Genomic DNA, 27803 nt, shown 5'->3' on the forward strand with positions numbered 1-27803 from the left:
AGCATTTTTTGTATGAGGTAAGCCTGTCACAAGGAATTGCTGGATTGTCCAAGAGGTAGTAGATGCTCATCCAGCTCTTCTGAGGTGGACTGTGAATTAATTTGGGCCAGTGCAGCTTCAGCTGGGTCCCTGAAGAGGGTATGCTCCTAGCTTAGCGAAGGGCAAGAGAGGAGTTATTTGAGAGACAGACTGCTTCTTTTGCTCCCTTGGATCTTCTTATTTCCAGTCTGACCTATTTTTAAAATTCACGTAAGTAACAATCCTGCATTCAAGAGCATGGAAGAAGGAACTGGAGAGAAAATGGTGATCATACAAACTGCCTTTTTTTGCCCAGTTGTGCTGCTCACTCAGTTCTAAAAAGGCCATTCTACCCTACCTGCTGTTCTAGAGGTGCTTCTGTGGTCACAGGAGTGCTGCCAAATGGAGGAAAGCTGGGAAACTGTTCCACAAAGAGCACCTAATGGGACAAAGCCAAGGCTGAAATGCAGCCAATGACTTCTGCAGATGCACTGATCAATCCTAAAAGCACAGCAGCAGATGAGGCGAGGAGCCAAGAGACCCAAGCAACCCTCACGACGAGCAGGAAGCCTGGGCTCCCTGGGACACACTCCTGTTGCCCAAGTGTCTCTCCTGTTGCCTTGAGTCTGAGGCTGCCCATTCAGTGGGTTGAGCTGAGGCAAAAGCCTAATCACATCTGAAGCCAAAACAGCAGGAAACAAACAAAACCTTTTCTTTTAAATGATGTCTCCACAGAACACCCAGCCTCTGGGGGGTCTTCCACCTCTTTAAACAAGTTCCCTCTTCTACATCTGTGACACAAAGTCACATCCTGAAAGCAGTTACACAATTTAGTGCACAGAAGGCTCACACCAAAGCTCTGTAAGGAAGATCAGAGCACATGGAGAGTGGCACTATGTGGATGCCCAAACCGCCACTTGCCATCTTGCACCACCTTTCAAAGCCAAGGGAACCCGCAAAAGAAAAACAATGGAAATTATATTAATGATAAGTTGTTCTCTTGTTTTGACATAACATTGAACAGAAAGTTTTGATAAATTAGTTACAGAGGCAACTTTTGAGTAGTGATTGGCAAAAGAAGACTTTCCCATTTACAGACATCGTTCCAGAAGCAGAGTTACATGCTTCCATCCTCCTAAAGGATCTTTCCATCTACACCAGCACAAGGTTCAGGCAACACCATCAGCTTCACTTAACAGATGAGACATAGAAATGCCCACGGCGCAGCGTGCAGAGCTACCCTGGGCTCTTGGGGTATGGAAAGGTTCCACGGTGCTTTTCTGCAAAGTCCATGTCCTCAGGGAAAGCTGAACTGAGGTAACTTTTTGATAACTTCTTAGTCAATCTGCTCAAGATCATGTGGGAATAGAGCACGAAACAACCAGACTCCTATCCACCACCTACACTGCAGGGCCTGGTTACTGATCACATAGGTTCCTGCTTGTTTGTCAGCCATCTCAGAGTCTTATCTGCAAGCACTGATATTCCACTTACCTGGAACATCATCTTCCCAAGCCCACATTTGCAGTGATCTCTGCTGCACTTCTGTTCCATCCACAATTACAAAAAATTATGATGGAAAAAAAGGCAAAATAGTTCAAAGCATGCAGTGAGTGCTTTACTGACGCTTTGCTACTAATCAAAGAAATGAGCAAAGTATCTGCACTTAAAATATCCTATGGATGAAATGATCATTTTTGTGGTGTGCAGCAGGGACCCTTCATGTGCACACACCAAAAGGCATTGCCATACCTCAAAGTTCCAAATGCAATTTAAGCTTGCTGAGGTGAGTAAAATCTTATTAGAAAACAGAAATGCTGTACAGATGCATAAATCACTAAGGTGGCCTTGGTTTTTGAAAAAAATTATTTTATATTTCCTGCATTGTGCAGCGCCAAACAACAATAAGACAACCTAATCAAGTACCTCTTTGAGAGCCCTCCATTCCACGTGCTCCAGAGTAAAGGCATTCTGTACATCCAGTCTTAAAGGAGCAAAACAATTGCTGCATTGCAGAACCCTGGATTTCCACAGCCTGCTTGTCTGCTTGCTTGAAAAAAGCAGTTTGTACTTTGCTGTTTTCTCCCATGCATATTAATACAAGCAATCAGGTTTCTACTGCCCTGCAGATCTGACAACTACCACAGCAGCTCTGTTCAATTTCTGTTCCTCACTTCTCTTGTTTAATTCCCCCCCTTCATCCTTTATTTATGTATTTTCCACTGGAACCGCAGAGGAGTGGCACACCTCATGGCAGCACAGAGCCTGTACCCCCGGTGTTCCGAGTGCCCCCTGACTGCCCTAACCCCTGGCTGTGCTGCCCTAAGAACCCAACGGAGCAGCTCTATTGCTTAGCCCAAACACACCAACACTATGGAGCTACAGAAGAAAGAACAGGCTAGAGCAAAAACTGGATACTCAGTAAAGCTCCTATACATTCCCACCTAAAGCATGAAGCCCACACAGCGCAACATAGAGAACAAGTGGGAAGAATCGAGGTTCTTTCATAGTTACAGCTTTTACAGAAGACTCTGTCATTTCCAAATTAATGTTTGATGAAGCAAACAGCCTTTTCACGACATCAAATCTTCTCCTGTCAGTGAGAGTGGCCACCAAAGGACTGCTCAGCGCCACAGTGCCATCGGCTGAAGCAACATCAGGCTGTATTTATGAGAACAAAAGATAAAAGACATGAAAACATTTTCCAAGCAGTGCTGTTCCTGCCATTGCACAGCTCAGTTCTTTCATACAAAACCACTGTAGAGCTTACAAGGCAGCAGCAAAAGGGTAAGATTCCCTTTACTATTGGGCTTACTGATCCAGTACCAAAGCTCTATGGCATCCTTTAAGGAGAAACATCCCTCCTACTGTCCATCTGTTCCCTTAGTTTAACTTCTGTCACTACAAATCACACTTAACTCTCACTCTGAGCAAACAGTATCACTCCCCTTGCCCCTACATATTTAAAGGATTTTACTATTGTTTTTGTAAGTGAGCTTAAAAAACTCAAAAAATGAGAAAAACATAGAATGTTTTGGGTTGGAAAGGAGCTTAAAGATCAGGTAGTTCCATCCCCCCGCTGCCATGGGCAGGGACACTTTTCACTAGACCAGGTTATTCAAAGCCCCATCCAATCTGGCCTTAAACACTTCCAGGATGGGGCATCCACAACTTCTCTGAGCAACCTCACCACCCTCACAGTAAAGAATTTCTTACGAGCACCTTGAATTAAACCTACCCTCTTTCAGTTTGAATCCATTCCTCCTTGTCCTGTCACTACGTATTCTTGTAAAAAGTCTCTCTCCAGCTTTTTTGTAGGCTCCCTTCAGGTACTGGAAGCTGCAATTAGGTCACCCCAAAGCCTTCTCCTCTCCAGGCTGAAAAAACCCAATTCCCTTACCCTTTCCTCATAGGAGAGGCACTCCATCCCTCTAATGCCCTGCACCATTCCTTCAGCAGTTTCAGTAAATGGCCTCAGAGTTTTGGGACTTCAGAGTTTGCCATGGCCCAAGCACTGCTGCTATCAAAGGGGAATTTGTTTCCCAAGGGAGGTGATTACTGTTACTGAGCCTTTAAAACAGTGAGACTATTAGTAAATTAAAATTCAAGCTTAAGTTACAATTTTCTTTTGTTCACAACCCATGAAACCTCCCAAATAGAGAAATGTTTAAAAGTTAGGTATCCACCTGCAGTAAATTACCTGCTTCGTTTGCCACTGTCAGACTGACCTTGGCTAAGCACTGCCTATGGCTGAAATTCGCACTGGAGCCTGACATCTCCCTTATTGGGTGAGAAACATGGTGAGGCCAACGACATGGTCATTCCTGCTGCTGGGCCCACATGCCACACAGCCACTTCTCCATTACTCACCAAACAACACAGCGCTGGAACAACCTGAAGATCACAGCAGGCACGCAGCAGGACCAGAGTGTAATCAGACAGCTCTGTGAAGGAAACATTAATAGGGAAAGATTGTTTCCAGTGAAGGCTGCATGAGGCTGGCTGCTGGAAGGGGGCCTTTAACAAGGAGCTCTGCTATGGGATTCTCCTTAGCTGGATGTTTGGAAGAGGCTGATCCAGCCCTTTCCTGCCTGCAGAAAAAAATGGGATGGGCAATGGGTCTGATTACCTCTGCCCTTGAGAAAAGGCACAAGTAGAAAAGGGGATTTCCTTCCCATCATCCTTCTCTCCTCCCTAAATATCTCCTCAGTGTTTCACCCCAAGTCTACAGGCTGAATAAATGACTTAGGCCTTGAATAAATCAAGAACCTATGCTCTCAAAATTTATATGACTTCTGCAAACCACAGTCTGAGAGGAAATGACACAGCTGAGACTGCCTTCGGGCTGGGAGATGGAGTAAATGATCCCTGTGGTGCCCTTCAACTCTATAACAAAAAGGCTGTAATTCCTAACAGGCAACAGGGATAATACAGCTTTTGAATCTTGATCCACACTTATGCCTGGACTTTAGCAGCAGACATTATGTCCAAAGTCAGGTGATAATGCAACACACTCAATTAACTGCACCCTGCTGCTAATAGCATCTGACAAGTCTTACCACATCAGCAGGTTTCTGTTTTCTATTTCTTTTCTGTCTCCACAAATGAGTTAAACTATCCTCCCTGGGTACTGTGTGTATGGATGCACACTGACATTTTGCTGCACAGTGCCACATCTACACTGGACTTCCCTTCGTTACCTTAATGTCAGGAAATTCTTTATATATGAGAGAGAAGAGAAAAAGTCTGTTGTGGACTTTGCAGGTAGCTTTTAATTAACACTCTGATGCCAACTAGATTGTGAGGATGGCATTTGTTTGACATTTATGTTTAATCTCCCATTTCAGTAACTGCAAAACAACCTTCTAATTGCAGTGTCTCTATGTTAAACTCATTTTTGCTAAATTTAGTTTGCACCTCAACAATATCCGCTGTTACACAGGAGACATCACCTAATTTGTAATTCTCAGCACTTAGGCGGGAAGAACTCTGGCATGCAATAAGTACAGAAATTAGCTTGCCAAACTGCAAATGCCCACACTCAGCAGAAGCAGAGTCGAGCAGTCTTGAGGGAATGTGTATCTTACACGCAAAATCTGTCGGTGATTGAGGGCTGAATTTAATTCACAGGCAGGAATGCTAAGCATAGTATACCAAACTCATAAAAAAGGAACAGAACAATTTATGTTCACTCAGCCACCAACTGCTCAAAGAGAGCCATAAATGCTTTAGCATGGAGGGAGCTTCTAAAAGGAAAATCAAATTAAAAAAAAGGGCTCTTAACAACATACCAGAGATAGCACTGATGAGAAGGTGCGCAGCTGAGAAAAGTTCTTCATCCTGAGGCTGATATTTCTGCAACAACAGTTCACTCTGTAAACAGCACCCTAAGAGCTGCAAGAAGTCAAGGAGGTCTCTTTGTTGTGTAAGTTTTAACTCCTCCAGATCTGGCTCGTCTCCTGTGCAGATATCATCAAACTGAAAGCAAAAGAATAAGCAAAATTTCTTGAAAAGAGAAAAACTCAAGCAAAAGAGAATGTTCGTGCTATTCTGAAATTACTTTTAGGAAGCAAGCCAAAGTTTCTTCATCTTACCACATCCCCCAGGGCAGTTACCATTTCTTCATGGAGCAAGAGTTCACAAAGGGTTTTATATAAAGCTCTTTGCTTGTCTTCTGGAAGCTTCACAAAGGGCTGGAACTGGGTCTTCAACTGTGACAGATCTTTCCCAAGAAAGTAGTAAAAAGTAAAACTAAGTACTTCTACACAAATGCCAGTAAAAACAGTTAACATTTTTGCTATGTGTTTCATAAGCCCATTTATCACCACACCCTGACTACCTGATTTCCACAAGCACAAGTTATAATGCAAGGCTGAAACAGATCTGATTACAATTCCTAGGGAGCCAATGAAGCCTTAATGAAAACTCTAAGAAAGAAGAACAGCTACCAAGGACCACCATTTGGTGTTCAGTATTTTTAATATTTTAAAGGCAGTATTTTAATACTAACCAAACTAATCACAAGTTTCTCACTTGAAATTTATCTCCAAAATATGTACATTTATATGGCAGAATGACGAGTTCTGCTCACAAATTTACTTCTGATCTGTGGTTAGTATGAATTACAAAGTCAATGGTGTAAGTCCACACAGAGATCTATTAGGATCCTACATTGTTGTCCTCGTATCTCATCAGGTGCAAGAAAGAATTACAGCCCTTCACCCCTGACCTAATTATTATTAAAATAGTCAGGACAAAAATACCTTCTTAATTGAAATTCCGAATCCATTACAGTACATACAACAGAAGTATGTACTGTGCACTGCACTTCTTTCACCACAATCCAACTATGATAATGTAACTAAATACTTTGTGACATCAAATTACCACTTTGCTAAAAGAAAATAAGTTTTCAAATCAATAATGCCAGCTGGAAGGTTGGAATGTTTTTTCCCACATTCCAAAAATATGGGCATGCAAGTGTTCTCAACCTTGTTTAAAAGACATTTTTCTTCATGTCACTCCAGTCAAAAAACATGCTCTCTTTAAAAGATGTCCTTTACATCTAAAAAGTTACTTCACTGGAGAAAAAAAAAGCCCAGCCACAGGCAGATATTTTTTGTATCTGATGCAATTGTATGACTGTCTGTACAAATAACAGAGAAGGAAACCTACTTTCAAATTCCTTAGCAAAAACAAATTTTTTTTAGGTTTTTTTTCCCCCAAGAGACAGTGCAGGTTAATTAATTAAAAGAAATCTCCAAGCCTTTTAAGCAAGAAGGGCACAAAGGTAGGTCAAGCTAAAACAAAACACAGAACAGTGGCATACCATTCTTTTACAAGTAAGTGGGTTTTATATACACATGGAGACAGTTATTCCTTTCAAGCAGGTCTACATAGGAGAATGACAGAATTTACATAGGGACAACAAATATCTATTCTGGCCACAGTCTACTGAACAACCATTAACAAAGGGTGAAATTTAGAGATAACAGAAGTGATGTTCATCAGTAGGACCAGTTGTAAGAACTCCACCAAGAACTGATGAAAAGCAAAGTGTGTTCTGAGGCCTTGATTGGTTTTTCCTTTTTTCATTCCTCCAGTAACAATCCTGCCCCTTCTTTCCACATTCCTAAAACAAAGAACTTGTTCCTGGCCCATTTTACCAATTTTCAAATTTCATTTTAAATCATGTTTTAATTTTGTCAGTTATAAAGCTTCTCTGAAAATAATGAGGCTAAGTCTTTGTAATTTTGAGACTTAACCTCTAACTACGAAGCTCTACATAGAGTATTTTTCAAATATGAAAAAGTATTTTCGGTGACCCTTTATGAATGAAAACATAAATCATAATTGATCTTATAGAGGTTATCTGGAATGTAACAGAGCTGACATAAACACCTGACTTTGTAAGATCGTATTTACGACAAATGGATTCAGGATGTTCCTAGGGAACAGTCCACTGCATATACCTATTGCAGAACTAATTTTTTATATCCTTTCAGTGCATTCCCCAAGAGTTCCTGATAAGAGTTATTAAAATGAACTAACAAGATTTCTTATGTACTATTGTACTAGATTATTTCTCCCTATCATGTTGCTTAATTCACTGTAATGTAATCATTTCTGGTAATACCTTGTTTCAATACACTTATAGAAGCATCACTGGGAACGAGGTTTTTAGCCCCGGAGTACATCTCATTATCAACAGCATCTGGCTGATAGAGAAATGAAGCATCTCTGAATAGAGCTGAACGGGGATAAGTTGAGCCTTCTGTGCTTTCTTTTTCAAAACCTCCTTGTTGTTCATCTAGCAGACAGAACTCTGTAATTAGAAATTCAATTAAAAACAATAATTAATAAAATACACAAGCAATTACTAAATAAGATGCTAGCTTGTATTTTCTAGTGTTCTTGCATGTGATTTCTCCATGTCTCGTCTCTTCCAGATGGAAAGAATGCCAGCTGTTGCTATGCATATGAATTATTGAGCATTGTTGCAGCCCTGGTGTTTGGTACAGCGTGTACAGATGAAGGTCCTGTGATGCAGGTGCCACCTACGAAATGTGACACCAGCTCCTGTGAACTAAAGTAATGTAGACAGCAAATACCATGAAAACTTCTCTCCAACACGGTAAAACCTGAATGCTGCATACAGGAGATGCAGGTATGAATTTCTGACATGCTGTATTGCAGGCTGCTGATCCACTCACGATGGAGACACATGACAGCACTCTCTGAGACTCGTAAGAACTCTTGAGAGTCCTTCACAGAGCTTCTTTTGGTCATGGCATTGACAAGACACCTCTTTCTCAGCTAAGCCATAAGTCCACCCTCAAGTTCTCCAGATGAGTGGAAAATAGAGAGTCTCAAAAGGACATCACCTAGGCATGTTCCCAGAGTCACTCTACAATATACTGTCTCTTTGCAGTAACTTCATGGAGGAAATAACATGTCCTGGTTGGATTATCCTTTCTGCCTCATCTTTGTGATGAGCACTGACTGACCTCACCCAACCAGGACTGCCCTTTTCCTGCCACCCCAGTGCCCTCAGCTTGATCAAGTTAAGGGACTCCTGGAAGGTACAGGGAGCCTCTGTAATACATTGAGAAAGCTGGAGTATCAAGTTCTGTGCTCGTGTGTCCAGCATTGTGCCCCAAAGATGCAGAATACAATCAAAGCTCTATGCATATTCTGATCATCTTTTATTGGCTCAAATGCAAGATTTGAATCTGTACCCCTGGGACTCTGCAGGAGGTCTGAGGAGAACACAGGCAGAGTAGCAAAAGAAACTTGATTTTAAAATAATACCTGACAGCAAAGAGGGGAAAAAACTGTAACTAATCAAGTACAGTGCTCACGTGTACCAGGCACAAAACCTAAATATAACCTTCCTGCAGTTGTAAGACTCTGTCTCACTAAATTAAGGACATTCAAAGCAGATGAGAAAGCATGGAGAGCACTCCATCATCAAAAAGCTTTTTCTAAGGGAAAGCAGACAAAGAAATCTCTGCCACAGAGGAAGAAAGAAGACAGACTTTTATGCTTGCATAACCCTTTGCAAAGAAGAGCGAGTTACAGAGAAGCAGAAAGTGATTAACACAAGCTAAGAACTTCCCAAAACAACAAGACTCTGGACAGCAGCTGAGGGACCATCAGGCCAACTTGCTCATGTTACTTTCATTGATAATAATAAGGCTTTCACGTAAACCCTGAGGAGGAGGACAGTGCTGACAAACTGACTCCCCTCCTGAGGCAGAATGATGCTAATAAGGGAAATCAAACTTTTCAGATGATGCTGTATGTTAAGAGATACAGACCCTGCTGTTAACTCTTGTAATGGGACTTGATTCAGAGGAAAACACAGGACTCAAAATTTTGTATTAATAGGACTGTTAATGAATTCTGTATTGAATGCTATTACATTAATCGATGACAAACCTCCAACAGTGCAGTTAGAACTTGTTAGTTATTCAGAAACGTTAACAAAAATGCACGAAAACCAGAGATGATCAATGAAAGCAATTAAAGAGACTCCTTTGTGTGAAAAGGTGGAAAAGATTAGGACTGTTCAATTTACAGATACTTAAGAGGAAGCAAGCCACACATTTTACGTATAAAAATGTCCAAGCATGTTCCGTCACATCAGCCAGAACATTTTAAAGAAAATTTATATAACATTCTTCCTAACAATAACTCAAGCACTGCCACTGGCAAAGAAAAACAGACAGTAAAAAGTTTATATGCACCCTATTCCGTAATTATCTCTGAAGAGAATCCCACTAGGTTACACCTGCTACAGGTCACTCAGTCTCATGAGAAAGGACTACAGTAGTCCGTGGATTTAACTTCAAAGGCCATTTCTATTTCCATAAACAGACACTGCTGCTCAGACATTAACAAGCTGAAGTTTAGGCTCCATCATACTTATTCTTGCTGGCAAATCCTTAATTTTGTTGTGAATTCCTACCCTTTACCTTCTCAATGATAGTCAGGCAAGGGAAAATAGCTCAAATTAAAAAAGAAGAGGCAAGACATAGGTTGTTTGAGATAAAACGTGAAACAAGCTGTGCTGGTTTTGGAGCTTGAAAGATATTAACATTAAATATGAAAAAAGAGTGGGAAAAGAAGCAGAAGTGGAAAAAGAGCAGAGAAATACAGATCATTAACAAGAGCCATGTATCATCAGCTAGCAGGACATAGGAATTTCATCTGGAAATCACTTAAGTAGGTTATCAGCTACACACCTATGTAGTCAGACAGCCTTAACTGCACCTCATTACTCTAAATTACAGTTCTATTATAACCATGAAGTCAATGTCCTTTGCCATTATCTCTGTGTTCAGTCTACGTCAGAGCAATTCCACATGTCAGAAACTTTTTACAGGTTACATAATATTTACTTCTATTCCTGAGCCTATGGACTTCCTTATAATATCATAAGTCAATTGAAGGAGAATGATGCAGAATTATCTTCTGCATTTCCAATCCAAATAAAGTGCATCCTGGATTCAAATCTCAACTGTACTTGAATTATTTCTTCAGTATATCTCCTGTTTCTCTCCACGAGTCCTTCCCAACTTCCAGCTCTACCGAGTCCATCTGATTTCCTTTCTTCTTGCATAAAATCCTCTAAAACCTCCTTTAGGTCAGGGAGTTTAAATGAGGACAGACAGGAAAGAAAAACCCAAGTGATTCTGCAGAGCAGAGTTACATCCCCCCAAAGCCAATTTCAACATTTTTTTTAACCTGAAAAATATTCGACCTGACGTAAGTAAAGCATGACCAGAAAACATGACAAGGACATTTCTGCAAACATTCTGAGGGCAATCTGTATATGAAAGTGTAAGTTAGAAAAGTTTAAATTCTAGTCCTGTATGAATGATTCTTTCCTTAGCGCGACTGTTGTCTAAACATTCGTGGTTGGCCGTTGATTTACATTCAGGTCACTCTCCTGCCAACAGGTGAAGGGAACAGTACGAGCCAAGGGCCAGCTAGTTAGAAGCAAAATTGCAGAAAAAGACCAGGACGACAAATTTGAGAGGATAAGCAGCATGTCCCTGAAGTTACTGAAGTTTTCTGCATACTGGGCTGTACTGACAAGAGTGTAGCTACCAGATTGAGGAAACTGGATTTTCAATTTGGGAGACTGTTTTCAGTGTTGTGCCCAGTTTTGGACTCTCCAGTACAAGCCCCACATGCACATACTGGAGCAATCTGGCAAACAGCCACCAAGATCACTGGGGGCTGGAGAACATCAGAGATGAGGAGGCTGAGAGACTAGGTTTGTCCAGCCTGTAGAAGGCACTGCTAAGGGAGAACCTTACTGCTATCTATAACTACCCAATGGAAGTGTGAAGAGAAGACAGAGCCAGATTCTTCTGTATGATGACAGGACAAAAGGCAAGAAACACAAATTAAAGAAAGGGACATTCTCATTAGATATTAAGGACAAAAAAAACTTCACCATCCTGATGATCACACATGATAACAGGCTGCCCGAAGGAGTGACGGAATCTCTGTCTCCAGAGATAATCAAAACTTTAGAACAGACAAGCAATCTGATCTAACTCTGAATTTAGATCTAAGTTCAAAAGTTGGCCCTGCCTTGGCTGGGGCTCCAGCTAGATGATCTCTTCCTCTGAAACCTAAGTAATTCTGAGTTTAAAATGTACTCGAGCAAGTGAAAAAGCATTACTAAATCAGAAGTGCAGCATTTCCAGCACAAATAATTATCAAGGCAAAAGAGACCATACAACATCATCACCTTCATGCACAGGGAAATGCAGAAATCATTGCCCGACGGACAGCTTTGTCCACAGCTGAACTGGGTGCCACAGAAAATGTGCCTTTCACTTACCAAACTTGCCATTGTGTTTTATAAACAGTTCAATTACACCGTAGGCAATAGTGGTTGCAGGAGGAATTTCAAGAATCACACTCGAATCCTTCACCATACTTCCGTTTTCACTTACTGAAACCTATAAGACAGATTTATTCACCATTTATCTGATTCAGATATTGGGTAGCTTAAACCCATAACTAAGGTGAAAAATACAGAGAAAGAATGTGCTTTATTCTCTGTGATGTCTAACTTAAGCATGTTACATTTGACATCTGCAAAAGGAAGCAGATGAAGAATGAGGTAGAGCACAATGCCAAGAGCAGCTCTCAAACTCTTAGCTACCCTGTCCCAACATAAAGTTGAGCTCTGAGTGCAGCTTCTGCCACACATGAAACACCATGTCACTAGGAAATGGGTATCCTGTGCTGCCCAATTCTTGACATATCTTTTGCCCAGCTGGAGACTTCTACCCAGAAGGTGGCACTTGCACAGAGGGTGGTTGTCCTGCAACTCCTGGATTTCTGCTACTGGACACACCACGTACACAGAAGTGAACCATCTCTACCTTTAAAAAAAACCTTAAAATGAATGAGCATATGTTTTGGCTTTGGTAATTCCTTCTCAATTCATAGGCAATTTTTCAGATATCCTCATAATGCAGTTAATCTCCAGTCCCATGATCGAAACCAAATAGCTTCCCAATAAATACAAAAACTCAGTAGACACTGCAACCATTTGTGATGAATGATTACTTGGCTTTTCAAATAAATTTTCTTCAGCAATGCATTTTTCTATTCAACTTCCAATGAATTGCTATATATTTGCTTTATGTTCTGCTGTAGGCAGGAATCTACACAGAAACTGAATTGCAATTTGATAGTGTTGATGGAAACTACATTCCAGACTCACACTAAAAGATGGCATCCTTTGCCAGAAAGGCAAAAGAAAAAAATATTTTGCCTTTGTGAAGTTTCACAGTTAAGCAGTACAGCAAATTCAACATGTTAAGGAAGCACAAAAAATACTCTAAAGCCTATCTGGAGAAACCAAAATTTCTTCTCAGATAATCTGCAAATGTTCCATTCCTCGCAGATTTTTAACAACTTTTACCTTTACTGTTTTTGCAGTGCATCCCATCACACCACTGACTTTTTCTTCTGTCTGGATATGTTCAAATATTGTACACCTCTGAGTTGTTATTATCTTTTCTCTCAATATGCACAGCACTTCCCGTTTTCTTTCTATTACTTGTTGCAGTAAACTACTGTTTAGATCTATTGTTCTGAAAAAGAGAAGACACCATTAACAACATAAATACTAGAATTGTGAAAAAAATATTTTCTTAATTTCTTGAAGAAGCTTTTATTGTAAAAACAACAATGGTTTCTGTAGGAGCAGTCCCCTCAAAATTATTATGTCCTCTTTTGTTATTTGGTAGCAGTAAATATCTGTATTCCACAGTAAGTCCTGACACATGTTGAAGTCTTGATTACTTACTCTTGAGCAAAAATGGCAGTTGTCTGGCTACTTTCCGAGCAAACAAAAAAGCACAACTTGAGACAACTTTAAGCTCCAGGGTAATATGAAAACAACCAACCAGGCTTGTGGACACTGGACTGAATCCTCTCCTACTCTGAAATTACCATGGCCATAGCAGCGGATGCCACACTAAGAGAGCATCGCCTCAATGCCAAACCTCACTGCTTGCTACAATCTGTGTCAGTGTTCACTTAAACTCTGAATGGGCTCAGTGGGATTAGCATTGACCAAGTACTTCAAAGGGCTGGATGAGAAAACACAAGATTTCATGGTTTTTAAAACTGAAGATCACTGAAAAAACCACCTGCTACAAAATCCTGTGTATAGACTCAAAATTCAAAATTAGTGACCAGGACTGTCACAGTCAAAAGAAAAACTAACTGTGGGAAGGACCTCAAATCTCTAGCCCGTGCCCCAACTTTACAAGCCATCCCTACTGAACAATGTAATTAAGCATGTGTTTAAATGCTGCAGGAGATAGTTCTAACATTAGGCTCTTCTTAGAATGAGCAGAAGACAGAAAGTGAATTCCCAGAAACAATATAGAAGGTTTATTTTCTAAGAAATGTTACAAAATCCTCTACTTTGTCTTCTGGGGTGTTAACAGATTTTTGGTAGCAGTTAAAGCAACTTCTTCATTGTATTTAATTGATTAAAATGTGTCAATTATATTATACTTTTGCAAAATACTCACTGGAGGTCCTCAGATGAGATGTCGTATTTTCTGTGAACAGATAAGTCCAGCAAGACAGCTGGAAGATTAAAGGATTGCTATCCCTGGCTCAAGTTATTCAGTCTCTTCTTCCCCCTTTTACTGTAAATGGCTATTCATGGAGCTAAATGGCAATTTCCCAAAAATGTGACAGAAAGACATGTCTGACTCCACTTCATTTAAATCGAGATATCTCCACTTTTAATTAAAAAGTTTTAGATTTATTAGATTCTGGAGTTCGGAATTTATGCAGTCTGTGTAAGTCTGAAGTCAGCTTGGGTTTTTATTGAATTAAAAATATCCTCAGGCAATTTTTGATCTTTGGAGAGTTACATGCTTATATGAAAGTTCAATCAGTTGGAATGAACTGTCTGAAAACCTTAAAGTTGATTGTTTAAACAAGGGAAAGAAAATACTTCTGAAGCAGTGCAGCAGCCACTAGAAAAGCACCCCCAAACATTCCTCAGATTATTAATATAACTCTTCTTTTCTTTTGGTGCAAAGCCATGCTTTATGCTTGGAATGCAATGAATCTTTGGATTAAGCAAAGATTGAAGAAATGTCAAGCAATCACAAACATCACTGCTCTCAGAAGTGTCTGCCAAACCAGATCCATTAGTTATCATAATAACAAACCATCAAGCCTATCATATACTTCACAATAATAATTTATGTTTCTGAAGTGGTGTGCTAAGCATCTCAAAAATACAAATTAATGCACTAAGACCTTGCAATTCTAACATTTGACCTAGGAAGTCACAAGGGGAAAAATACAATGAAGAAGCATAAAAGCAATTTGGTTTTTTTTTTATGTATATTTTTGGCCAGTTTTAGAGGATGACAAACTTGCTGGATATCCCTAATATTTAGAGGAAAAAAAACCCAAACAATGTAAGGTAGAAAAATACAGCTTAAATAGAGACTTGCTATTTCTGAATGAATGTCAATAAAAGAAGCATATAGAATATGACCTAACTCTATACAAATGAATTACAAAATAATTCAAGAGACTTTTTCTTCCATCTGCTTCTACAGTATTCTGCCCAAGGCAGGACTGGCTCAGACCCTGTCACACTCCTGGTTCTGAGGTCCAGATGCAGAACTAACAGGAGTGTGGCAGAGCGGAAGAGTCAGAAGACACAAGTTAATGTGCAAAGAGGCATAGTGATCAAATTTAGGAGACAGTGCTGGAGGAGCTGCCGCAGCACTAGAGGCTACAGAGCAACAGCAACACACAAGGGCAGAGAGCTCACTGCTTGGCCCCTGATGTAGCACTCCCACCTCAAAGGTGACTGGGGTCCTCCACACAGAGCTGCATGTGTGGCAGACACATGGCCACTGCCTCAGTCCCAAGGTTCGAGTGACTTCAGTGGGCTGTGTCCAACTGCAAAGCTGTCAGAAATGCTCTCCTCTGCCCAGAAAATTTACTGACTACTGAATTCAGAGCTTTAAAACACATACCCTTACCCACAGCTACAAATACCTTTTGTTCTAGGGCAGCACAGTTAAATGTTCTCCTCTAGACTTTCTATCGTAAAACAGACTCTAGAGTTGCGTGTGGACACATCACGAGTTATTACTGGGGCACAGCCTGTTGAAGGCAAAACATTCTGCTCAGCAACCCAAGGAGGAGATGACATGAGGTAAGCAAATACCCAGCTTATCTAAATTATCATTGAAAGCAGTCATCAAGAGCAAAAAGCAACAGGGTTAAAGTCTGACAATCAGAGCAGGGCTTCAAGTATTGCAGGGCAATGGCCACAATCTGTAACTGTATTTTTGCAAGAGCTCAACTTACTTGCTACCATAACACCGAATAATACAAGATTAGTTATATATGAATGTAGGCATATGAATTGCATTGCATTTTTTATGTTACAGGTCATGTTTTAGAGCTTTTATTTCTGTTCTACAACCATCGCTCTTACCGTCTCTTCCACTATCTATTGCACAGGAGCCCTCACCAACCCTGTGCCACCTGTCCTACATCACTGTATTCCTGAGATGAAGCACTATAAAGTAACACTGTATAAAATACAATGAAATTTTGGTTTGCTAAGTCCCATTATCAACACACAGAGTCACGAGCCTGTATAAATAAAGACCATTTCAAAGGATTATAGCGTTTTGCTTGATTGTTTGTTCTGCTTAAATAACCTTCCTGGGGTCAACGATTTACTATGCTGGAAGCTCTATAGGTCAAACGCGTACAGAAAATAATCTCTTTGAGTTTTGGTCTCATTCCCCATTTAACTGGATTAAACACTTCCATTCTCCTATAATGTAAAGACTTCCTTCACCTTCATTCAACTTTTTCTTCTTGCACGAGAAAAGTAGTGGAAAACAGAAGCACAAAGGCAATTTTCTGCATACTGAAGGCAGAAAAGAAGAGAGAAAGGCAGAAACCAAATGAAGATAAGGGAAAACAGACAACACCTGGCAATATAGCAGACTCTCACAGTTAAAGCAGAGAGCAGGTGCCTGGTCTAAACCCCACTGCTGAGACTGAGGGTCTTTCCTTTAGGCACAGAATTTGACCGAATTGTCCAAAAAGGACAGGCCTTAGGACCATTTTTCCATCAAATCCTGCCTAGTCTTCTCAGTAACCCACTCAGGAATCTTCAAAGCAAGAAGCTTGCCAATTTACTACAAATACCAAGAATGATTACTGCTGTGAGCACTCTCCATCCTCCCATTTGACTCAGCACTGCTGCCTGCCTGCACAGATTTTCACTAGTCCAAACTACCCATGAGTGAAAAACCTTTTCAGTCCTGCACTGGGCAATGTCACCTCAGCACACCTCCTTTCCTGGCTCTAGACACACGGGCAGCCCACACTCACAGCCTCCACTGCATTTATAATGTGCAATAGTCTGATGTCTTCCATACAAATGCTGCTTGCTGCACAGCAAGAGCCTTCAGCCAGCTTTGATCCTGCTCTAATAGAGACATCTTGATGAATTGAGTAAAATCCACCAGACCTCACTCTGCCACTTTCCACCAAACACAGATGGCATAATATTTATTTTGTTAATCCATTTCAAATATAATCTCTCTGGCCTACTTCTTACAGAACACAGCACCTGCAATAGTCAGCTTATTGACAGCATTTCTCTATTTTCCCTACAGAATAACCTGACAATTACTTCACAGAACATCTTCCCCAAGAATACTAGAGACTTCTCAGACTGCAAGAGACAGGTAGTTCCTCTATTTTCTCCTTTCTCCTTATAAGGCATGCTCCTTATGTTTTAAATCACAGACACACACAGTTGCTTTTATTCAATCCTATCTCATAATATTCTGTGACTTCATATTACCATGTAGCACCTTTGGTGAATGATTTTCTCACCATACTCATAAATGCTCAAGGAGGTTTAGTAAATAACAAAATGGTCTGAATCTCCACCGTACTCAGATTAAGAACAGGCACTTATTTTTGTCTCAGTGTGGACAATAATATGCACTTTCACTGATTCAACTATAGTGCAATATGCAATAGTGTAAAAGTATCTTTCAACTATGCCAGAGTATGCTGCTAATAACATACTGTTTTCCTAATATGCTAATCACAGAGTTAGGAATCATTCACATGGTACGATGAAAGAGTGACAGGCAATTTTTTCTGCAGCTGATGTGAAGCGACTGGATGCTGCCACTTGGTCCTATTTCTGCCGTCACCGTTGTCTCAGAACTTTGCTTTCAATCACCTCACACGACTTTTAGTGAAACGGTAAAAGCAAAGAAGCAAATTTGTTAATCCATGAGAACTACAGAGATTATAACCTCATAATCGTTTTTACTGGAGGGAAGAATACAGAATGGTTGAGGCTGGTCTGGTCCAACCCCCTGCTTAAGCAGGGCCACCTAGAGCAGTCTGCCCAGGATCATGTCTCCAAGGAGGGAAACTCCACAGCCTCCCTGGGCAACCTGTGCCAATCCTCAGTTACCCTCACAGTGAAAAAGTCTTTCCTGATGTTCAGACAGAGCCTCCTGTGTTTCAGATTGTGCCTAATGCCTCCTGCTCAGTCTCTGGGCACCACTGAAAAGAGCCTGACTCTGTCCTTCAGGTATTTATGTACATTAATAAGATTCCCTCCTAGCCCAAGCCTCTCTTCTCCAAGCTAAGCAGTCCCATCTTCTCAGCCTTTCTATAAATGTGAGGTGCTCCAGTTGTTTTCATTACCATGGTGGCCCTTCACTGAACTCTCTCCAATATGTCCATCTCTCCCTTGTAGTAGGAAACTGTACACAGTACTCCAGGTTTGGCCTCAACAGTGCTGAGCAGAGGGGGAAGGATCACCTCCCCCCCACCTGCTGGCAATAGTCCTCCTCTTGCAGTCCAGGATACCACTGGCTTTCTTTGCAGCAGGCGCACATTGCTGGCTCATATCCAACTTGATGTCCACCAGGATCCCCAGGATCTTTTCTACAAAGCTGCTTTCCAACTGGTCAGCCCCCAGCATGTACTGTCGCCTGGGGTTGTGCCACATTCAGCACTTTGCGCTTCCCTTCGCTGAACCGCATGAGGTTCCCACCAGACCAGCCTGTCCAGGTCCCTGTGCATGGCAGCATGACCCTCCGGGTGTTATCAGCTGCTCCTCCCAGCTTTGTGCCATCAGCAAACTTGCTGAGGATACACTTATTGACCCGATCACCCAGATGATTAATGAAGATGTTCAACAGGACTCGATGCCGCATTGTCCCCTGGGGTACATAATTAGTCACTAGACTTTGTAGTCTAGGCTTTGTACCACTGATCAACACATTCTGAGTCCAGCCCTTCAGCCAGTTTTCAATCCACCTTACTGTCTGCTTCTACAGCCCATACTTCATCAACTTCTCTATGAGGATCTTATGGCAGACAGTATTGAATGCCTTAAAATAGAAGATGGAATACACTCTTAAATCCACAACAATGCAACTAAGTTAAAGGCACAGGATTCTGACCCCAAATCAGTATGTTAAAGTACTGGGTGAACTAGCAAGCACAATGTAATACAAAAACAAGACTAATGTAAAATGAAATATGCCAAGTATTGCTTAACTTTATTTTAATATTGCATATTATGTGTTCTGTGTTTACAATGTCACTGCTTCTGCAAACCAGGAAGGATCTCATCCCACATCCTTCAGCTGTCATCCTTTCTCAAAAAAAGGAGCCATTGCAGCATCTGGAATCTAATTAAAAGATCAGTAGGATTCTCCTTCAGAAGGTTCACCTAAGAGGTGACAGCTGCCACTAGCTCTTCCAGCTTGCTGAACTCTGAAGACTCACATGACTTACTTTAAAAGGCATATCGGATTTGACTTTTTAGAGTTTTCTGCTATTTATCTGCAACTTTGACTTAATCAGCCTAATACAAGAACATATTTAAAATGCAACTTGATTAGGCTATATATGTAGAAATAATAAATAAAGCAATGATTGATCAAACAAGCATAAGCACCATGTGTCATTTAATGACATCAAGAACACTTTGCTGATGCTCATTTCACAAGGACTGACAGGTAAACATCCTCTTACTGCCATTAACGTTTTGCATCCAAAAATCACTAACCTGGAGGCACCAGCATTCCCGAATTCCACAAAATGCTACATGAATGAGATGCAAGCTTGAAGCTTGGATGCAGTCAATCATAAATCACAGAATATTTATGAACAAGTAAGCAGAATTTCATCTATAAGGCATTGCCACCATTTCCAGTGAGCCTCTGCATTACGCTGAAGAAAAAAAACAAACGAATTCTGCTATTGTCATCATTTTCAGTGACCTGGCAGAAGGCAGACTGACTTGATATCAGTTATACACTGTGCATCATAAGCTTTAATAAGCTATGAGCATCTTGTCTATGAATTGAGAACTAGCTCCTTGCATAAAGTGGCACACACATCAGCCTTATTTACAGTTACATATAGATTGGTGTAGAGCTACTGATTTACTCAAAAGAAGATAACATATTTCTGAGTATTTAGTTACACTCAGAATTATAACCCCAAAATGTGCTGCTTCGCTATGGGAGGATTCTCTGTGTAAATCTGCTTATTGATTTAAATCAAAGTCGCTCTAGTTTCTTTCTCTGTAGGACTTTTTCTAGTGCTAGAAACAATCTTGACTGACACTATTTTCCTGATATTAGATGCATATTAATTTTACAGAGTTGGTACACACATTTAGCCCAGTATTTTCTGCTTTTAATAAGGCATTTAGGACAAAGAGAGCAAGGTGCCTTATTAGAATAAATCTATTGCCTTGTGAATGCTCATAATAAAAAGATCACCAGCCATTTGTTCCCATGAAAATGGAGAATTGATTATTTCTAGAACATCAGTGTATCTAAAGCAAATTTACACTGCTTCTGACAACTTCTGCACTGATAACAAAACGCTATCATCTGTGTCTTCAGAGCATCAGCAAAGGTTATTAAATTGCATTACACCCCCTGCTGCAGATCTAGAATACAATGCTGTCAAAACCAAACCACCCTCATCTCCCAGGAGTCAGGACCTGCAATACAGAGTAGATCCCTGACTTGTCAGCTGGTTGCCAAGTAGACTTTGGTCCATGACTGTCTTATTGCAACATTAAATAAATCCAATTTCAGAGTAGGACAGAAAGTGAGGAAGTGTTGTGTATCTTGAAAAATACAGAATATGGTTCCCCTCTGTTAATACAGCATATAACAGGGAGCAATAGATCTGTATTTTGTTCAACTAGTAGAACATGTGTTGACCATGCTTGCTCACCTTTGCTATTCCTTCAACTAATCCAATTTTCTAGCACAGTTGCTCACACACACACACACAATTACAAAGTCTGCTTACAAGAATATTAGTAGTTCTGAATTCAGTTTCCACAGCATTTGCTCCAGTAACATAGAGAAACTAATGCATTTTTTTCCAGACTCTTACCTCAGTACAGTCCCTCAAAGAAGGGGGTAATGTATTCATGCAAATATGTAAGATGAAATTACAGAGAGGTGTTTTTAAAATGAAAGGGAAAAGTTTGATCATCAAGATTTCAAACTACGGAAAATTTCGGTTTTGTATATATGATTGATCACCTGAATACGAGAGCTTACAATAAAAATAATTTTCAAACTACAGCAACACTATAAAACTGACTGCTCAGCGATTGTACCTGGCACACGTCTTTTCAGCTCTAACCTTTCCTGGCCATTACAATGCCAACGTTAGAAACATACCTGTCCTTGACGTCTTTCATAAGCTGCTGCAAGTCAATCTCCTGCTTCCTCAGGTTTCCAAATGAGGACTGGTTTTCCACATAGCCCTTCCCTCCAGCTCCCAGGCTGATCTTTACAAATGATGCTTCAATACTTCCTTGAATAAAGTCTTCAAACTTCCCCATATATTTTGCAAAGTCAGACTCCACAATCACTAGGAAAGCAATAAAAGTAATTTCTACCTGTGAAGGGAAGTACTGAAACAGTCCTGAAGTGACTGGAAGAACAGACACTTACAGAAAATACAACAAGTTAGTGAAGGCAGGGAACAGTATCAAAAGGTAAATAATGAAATTTACAGCTCTGCAACTCTTATTTCTGCTTCCTTCACGTTTTCATCATCTTTGCTCTGCTATCTTTCATATTTTTGCCATTTTAGGAAAACATAAGGTGACTGAAATACCGAGCTCAGATGCTGCGGAAGATTTATAAAGAAGGATTGAAACTTATTTCAGCTACAAAAAAAAAAAACCAAAACCAAAGCACACCCATTTGTACAACAGGGTTAGTATTTTGGCATTATCTTGGCATATCTCCTTACAGTGCTGTCCCAAAGCTCACTGAAAACCAATTGAAGCATCTAACTGTTTTAAAACAACTCAGAATCTTATATACCTATAAACCTATGAACTGGTTCAGAATCAGCTAATCTTCCAAGCTAATATCTTAACTTACAGACTTATTTATTTTCCTGTATGGAATTGTGACACATCCAGAAATACAGGATGCCATCTTGTTAATCCTAAAACCTGGATGAAGTCATTGGATGAAGAAAGAAGTACAAGAGTCAACCATTTTTAACAGTCTGTGCAAGATGAAAGGAAGCAGTGGTAAAACTTGCTTGGCCTGGCCTGGCCTGGGCAAGCATGCCCTGCGCTACTGTCACCAACAGGACACTGTCCATTCACTGCTTTTTGACCTGGAGCACAGTACAGTTTCACACTGCTATCCCATACTGGAACCACCCGAAAATATTATATGGGAGTTCCTGTGACTGCAGACAACACTGTTATTAAACAGTAGGACTGACAACCTTCAGCACTCAATTTCAGTAGTCTACACAGGCAAACATTTATTATTATTATTATTATTATTAGTAGTAGTAGTAGTAGTATTTTAGTTAAATAAACAGTCAAGTGAGAAAAGAGGCACTCATCTCACTTCCACAGATGGAGAACACTTCAGAGCATTCCTCTGAAAGGAGCCCTCTAGTAACATGACTGAGAATAATAACAAAAAAGATTAGAGTTTGTAGTCTTTTTATCTGCAGTAATAGTGCTGACCAAGTATGGTTTTACCTGGTTTTATCGGTTTGTCTTCAGTAAGCACATCACTCAGGGTGACTGTCAAGAAATGATACTTGGGTTTCTGCCAGCACCAGAATTTCCTCCTCTTCGTAACTAAGCTCAAAAGCTGCAGCTTCTCTGAGGCGTTCAAGTGGGAGACAGGGATCAAGTCACCTCCACTGTCAGTTTCTCTCACAAAATTCTTTGTTGCTTTTGCAAACATCTTGAGGAATCAATTAAAGCCTGAAAGAATACATCTGCTCTCAAACAACTACAGTTGGAAAGTACAAATATTTACATTGTCACTTCAAGAAGTTCTTCATAGTATTGGTATTAATGCAAGAACAGGTAGTGTTTTCATCCCATTTTCTCCACTCTGTCCTGGGAATGACAGTTCAAACAATTTATCCTAAAGTAAAAAAATGTTCACAGTAACTAACGAAAGAATTTTAGTTAAAAGGAACATTCACAGGTAATTAATTTATTAGAGAAGAAAAAACTTACTCAGCCTACCTGAAATTCTATGAAAAAGCATCTACTAATGAGCTCCCTGCAGAGACTGGCTGGGATGAGGAGAGCACTGGGGCAGTGGCAAAGGATTTTTTTTTCTTTTATTACCCAGCATAAAACCATCTTGCTCCATATAAGGTAGTTAGTTATTACTCACACAAATTATCCTGATCTTTTTAACAGGCAGTAAACACATATAGGGATAATAAAAATTATTCCATAAAAAGCAACAAATATTTGAGCTGGCATCTTTGTTACTAAGTTTTGTTTCTGAACTACACCCCTGGAAAGTTTCAATTAATTTTTTCTTTATGAGCTCCTTTTTTATCTCCAATATTTTCAAATTTTCTATTTTCCATTTACATAACTACGGCTAAATTAAACATATGTTATTTGCAAGTGCTATTCATATCATACATACAACAGCTACATACATATCTTATTGTAACTTTTCAATTATTTTAATTACAAAACATCAGCATCTCTTATCATGTAAGATTTTCTTTATCCCCAGTAACACATTTTGTGATATTTACAAGGAATTTTTTCAATAAGGGAAACTGGCTAAATGCACAGAAGAAATTGTAAAAATGACCATTCACAAGTGCTAAACATGCAAGTCTAATAAACTAATATTTAAACCTCTTAAGAAATTTCATCTTTTTTAGTTTTTCAACTCTGTGGTTTTTGAGCTAATGGTATCTCCAGAATTAAATCAATTTTTTTTAAATCTAGCACTGTTCCTTTGAATCCTCCAGCCGACACTGACTGGAAAGTTCAGCTAAGATCATAAGCTGTCTCAGCTGGCTATCCACACATTCATGATTAATTACCTGCCTCATTCTGCAGAGATCTTAGCTTTGTCATTGACAAGTACAGGCCAGAGTAAGATAGAACAGACTTCAAACAAAAATGGATATTGCAGTGAGCACTCAGCACTATTAACAGAAAATGGAAACCTGAATAAAGATATTACTGCTTGGACCACAGCCTCCACATTTTAGTATCGGGGAGGAAAAAAGCCTTTTTGCAGATGGAAAATCACCTTTCCATTAGTCTTTCCCAAATACCATTTTGGATATTTCACACAGTATTTACCAATTCCTGTTGAGGTAGCTACTGCCTCATGAATCCTCCATGGCCTAGTCTATGTGAGGAGTAAAGGGTGTTTTCCAACAACACCTGCCTCAAAAGGATTTGAGCAATGTCAAAGTCACATAACATTTTACTAAAGAGTCTTCTGGGGCTTTCACTGTAATTGCAGCTGCAACAAACCCTGCAGCACAGCCTCAGCTGTATGCACTGGGAATATTTCCACTCACTTTCTTGTTCTCTGACCTTTTCCTAGACTGAACTGAGACTGATTTTTTGCATTTCTCCTCTTTAAATTTCCCTAGTTTTAATCTCAGTGAGAACACTTTAACAGAATAAAGCAATGAAGCTCCACTGTAGAAGAAAAAAAAACAAAACCAAAACAAACCAAAACTAGTTTTCTTTATCCCTGGGACTTCTTTTGCAGGACACTGTATTTTGCAAACAGCCACATGACTGTTTTGTAATGGAGGGGACCACCAAGAAAATTCTCATGAGTGAGAATGCATGAGCTTCCTGCATGAGCTGCCTTTCCCTAGCATAACCTTCTTCAAACATTTCTGAACTTTACATGACTGCTTGCTCATTCTGATCACCTTCCTACATAGCCAACTCACATGGGCATAGTCTCTGAAAAGCAAAAGGCCACCAATTTCTGAGAAGTTTATCATAAAAGAAATTGCAAAAAACAATTCCTAGTATTGTTACACTCATTAAACTTCATGTGAAAAACCACTGCACCATTCTATAAAACTTCCAATTCATGGTATTTTGGCTTCACTCCCAGACACCACAGTTCTGACGGACTACAAGAACATCCAGGAAAGATCACTGTGCTTGTGAGGACTGACGAGACTCACCAGGCAGGAGAAACGGGACAGTTTTCAGCCTCAAAATGGCATGTCAGTGTCTTCCACACTTTGCTGTGCTGGGAATGTCTTTGCAGGGAGCATAGTTGCTGGTGCAGCTGCCCCTGCAAAGCAAGAATATTCTATCCAAACTGCTGTTTATGTCTCTTTGGATATAGCGCCTTTAACACAAATTGGACAATGGACCCAAATATCTTGTTTCCCAAGCTTACAAAACAAAGACAGAGAGCAATTGAATATGCCCTTAGCCAAGATCAGGGAACTCCTATCCAGCCACCAGGATTGACAGCATCCTGACTGAAGGGATATGGATTGGTTACGGACCCAGCATTAAGAAAACTCTGCCTCTAGAGCATCTTCCTCTGGAAATTTTAGTAGAGCTGTGCTTGGTTTGGTAGAATTAAAAGGGAAGGTATCAAAGCTGGTAAGAAACGCCTGTCAGAGTGAATTCACTCTTACAGATTGATGGCCAGGCATAAAAGCAGAAAAGGAAGGAAGAGTACCTTTCTTGCCTACTGAGAAATTTAAAATTAGCCTGAACCTAAACTACAGAAGGATTATTTAACGACAGGGATGAGATCAAGTGAAGATAATTACAGCAACTTCACTGTTTACTTAAATAAAAAAATCTCACCCAGTTTCTTTGCTTTATCACAGCTCCCTAACTCAATACAGTGGGGCATTAGATCCAAAGCAACATTTGATGAATAATCAGTGTTTACCTCTGTCAGCACAAAAGCAAGTTCTAAGCAATTGCCTGATATTTCTTAAATTCTATATCCTTTACATAAAATACAAAAATGTCTTTTTTTTTTTTGTATTTAACATAAGGTTACACAGCACATGATACCTGGTGGCCTAGTGGTTAGCATGCAGGACTCTCACTGCTGCAACCCAGGTTCAAATCCCAGTCCCCCGGGCAGATGGAACCCATTAGCCCTGTGAGGCCATCCATCTATGAGAAGGTCACTCTAAACAAACCTACGTCCTGAGGACCTCACTGCCATTGTCCAAGCTTGCTTGGCCCCGGCAGATGAACCTTAGGATTAAAGGGTGGGCTCAGTTCAGCGCAGGCTGTGTCTCACCTAAAAAATCCATTGCGCAGGCTGGAAAGGTAAAAGACCTTTCCCAAAATCTTTGTTCGCGAAGACTGGCCATTATTATTACACAGCACACTGGGCACAGTACACAGGGAATTAGGGTACAGAATGGCAACTGTATTGCCAAATGCCAGCATACTCCTTGCCAAACCAAGCTGTAAGGAAACACAACCCCTGAAGGCCAAAGAGGACCGGGCAGGAGCCGCGGTGTCGGAAGCGCTATTAGTCATTAGAAAAAGAGCATCCGTAAGAGCTAATACACAAAGCCTAGCAGGACTATTCACACAATGTATTTCAGTCTTTGGACGCACGTGGTCTCCAGAAACACATCCAACAGATTTTAGCCCTGGATGTGGCCCTCTTTTGTGCCTCAAGGACTGCGCAGCACGTGTCTCCAAAGACTTGAGCACCGTGGAGGGACGCGGCGTCCTTTCCTGGGATGCCAGGCGCCGTCCTGCCGGGTGCTAGGACTCTGGGATGGGGCCGAGCTGCCCTTGTCCTGGGTGAGCACACCCCCGCCCGCCTCACCGAGACCGGCTCGGGCAGGCGAGCATCGCCCCGCCGGGCCCCGCTGAACGCCACTCAGAGCCACCGCTCGGAACTGCGACCATTCGGCCTCGCCCCAGCGGCGGGAAGGACGGCGGGGCTCCTCCAGCCCCCCGGGAAGGGCAGCGCGGCAGCGGCCGGGGGAGCATCAGGCACGGCCGACCCTTGCCGCCGGCCCGGGCCCGCCCCCGTACTCACGGCATTCCCGGCGCTCCCCGCCGCCGGCACCGGGGATGCGGCGCGCTCCGCCCGCGGGGCGTGACGAGCCGAGCCGCGCCCCGGCCGAGGCGCCCCGGGCGGAGGGAGCTGTGCGAGCAGCACCGGGAAGCTCCGTGGCAGGCGGAGGGGCTCCCTGCTGGGCTGCGGCGCGGGGAACACAGGCCCCGCCCGGGTGCCCCGGCCGAGCGGGCGGGCGCGGAGCAGCGCCCAAGGCGCCTCCGGCATGTTGGGCGGGGGCCACCGCCCGGCACAGGACAGCGGGAGGGGCCGGGGCGGTGCCCGTGCACCCCGTGAGCCCCCGCGGCGACTTCTGCCGCCCCTGCCATCCCTGCCCGCAGCTGCCCCGGGCGTTGACAATCCCGCCGTGAGGGATGGCGGGATAGGCTGCTGGCCGTGCTCGCCCTGTCCCGGTGCGGCGGGCAGCGGTCTCGGTGTGGGGCTGCCCTGTGACGGGCTTAGCTGCGGGGCTGGATCATTCCCATTGGGTTGGGACAGCCGGTTTGGCGTGGTGACGCCCTGTCACGTTACACAGGCCTTTCCCTACAGGCAATTGCCTGACAGCGATGTTCTATGACAGGGTTGAGGTGGAAGTATTTATGACATCCTTTCAAACCTGACTCGGGTCGCCCGTGGTCAGAAATGCACAGGGCCAATGCAAAGTCTGCTGGAAGCAACAGCCCCGCCATGTCTTGGGCTGCGGCTTTGCAGCTTTAAGTTGCCACCCTTGGTTGGGCCTTGCGAAGCTGCCGTGGTCTGAATGGAAGCTCCCAATCCAAGGTCCCTAGTCCAGGGACCTTGAACAGAAAATGAGAAATGTCAGTG

General features: G+C 41.6%; 1 protein-coding gene across 4 annotated transcripts; it reads right to left on the bottom strand.

Moving 5' to 3' along the window:
* Positions 1-1005: 1005 nt before the first annotated feature.
* On the bottom strand, positions 1006-27071 carry GSDME (gasdermin E). Of its 4 annotated transcripts, none has more exons than XM_027675251.1 (11): positions 26961-27071; positions 25108-25220; positions 22658-22888; positions 21321-21513; positions 12974-13145; positions 11879-11999; positions 7655-7843; positions 5613-5740; positions 5310-5496; positions 3889-3962; positions 1006-2679 (listed from the first exon to the last, which is right to left on the bottom strand). In XM_027675251.1, the coding sequence occupies exons 3-11, from the start codon at positions 22866-22868 to the stop codon at positions 2449-2451; spliced, it is 1506 nt and encodes a 501-aa protein (XP_027531052.1). In that variant the 5' UTR covers positions 22869-22888; positions 25108-25220; positions 26961-27071; the 3' UTR covers positions 1006-2448. The 4 variants fall into 4 exon arrangements, with proteins under 4 accessions (XP_027531052.1, XP_027531053.1, XP_027531054.1 ...); XM_027675252.1 differs by having other exon boundaries at positions 22658-23054; XM_027675253.1 differs by lacking the exon at positions 26961-27071 and adding an exon at positions 26528-26820.
* Positions 27072-27803: the final 732 nt, after the last annotated feature.

Source organism: Neopelma chrysocephalum, unplaced genomic scaffold, assembly GCF_003984885.1.
Source record: "Neopelma chrysocephalum unplaced genomic scaffold, ASM398488v2 Primary Assembly neopelma1_26, whole genome shotgun sequence".
Taxonomy (NCBI): Eukaryota; Metazoa; Chordata; class Aves; order Passeriformes; family Pipridae; genus Neopelma; species Neopelma chrysocephalum.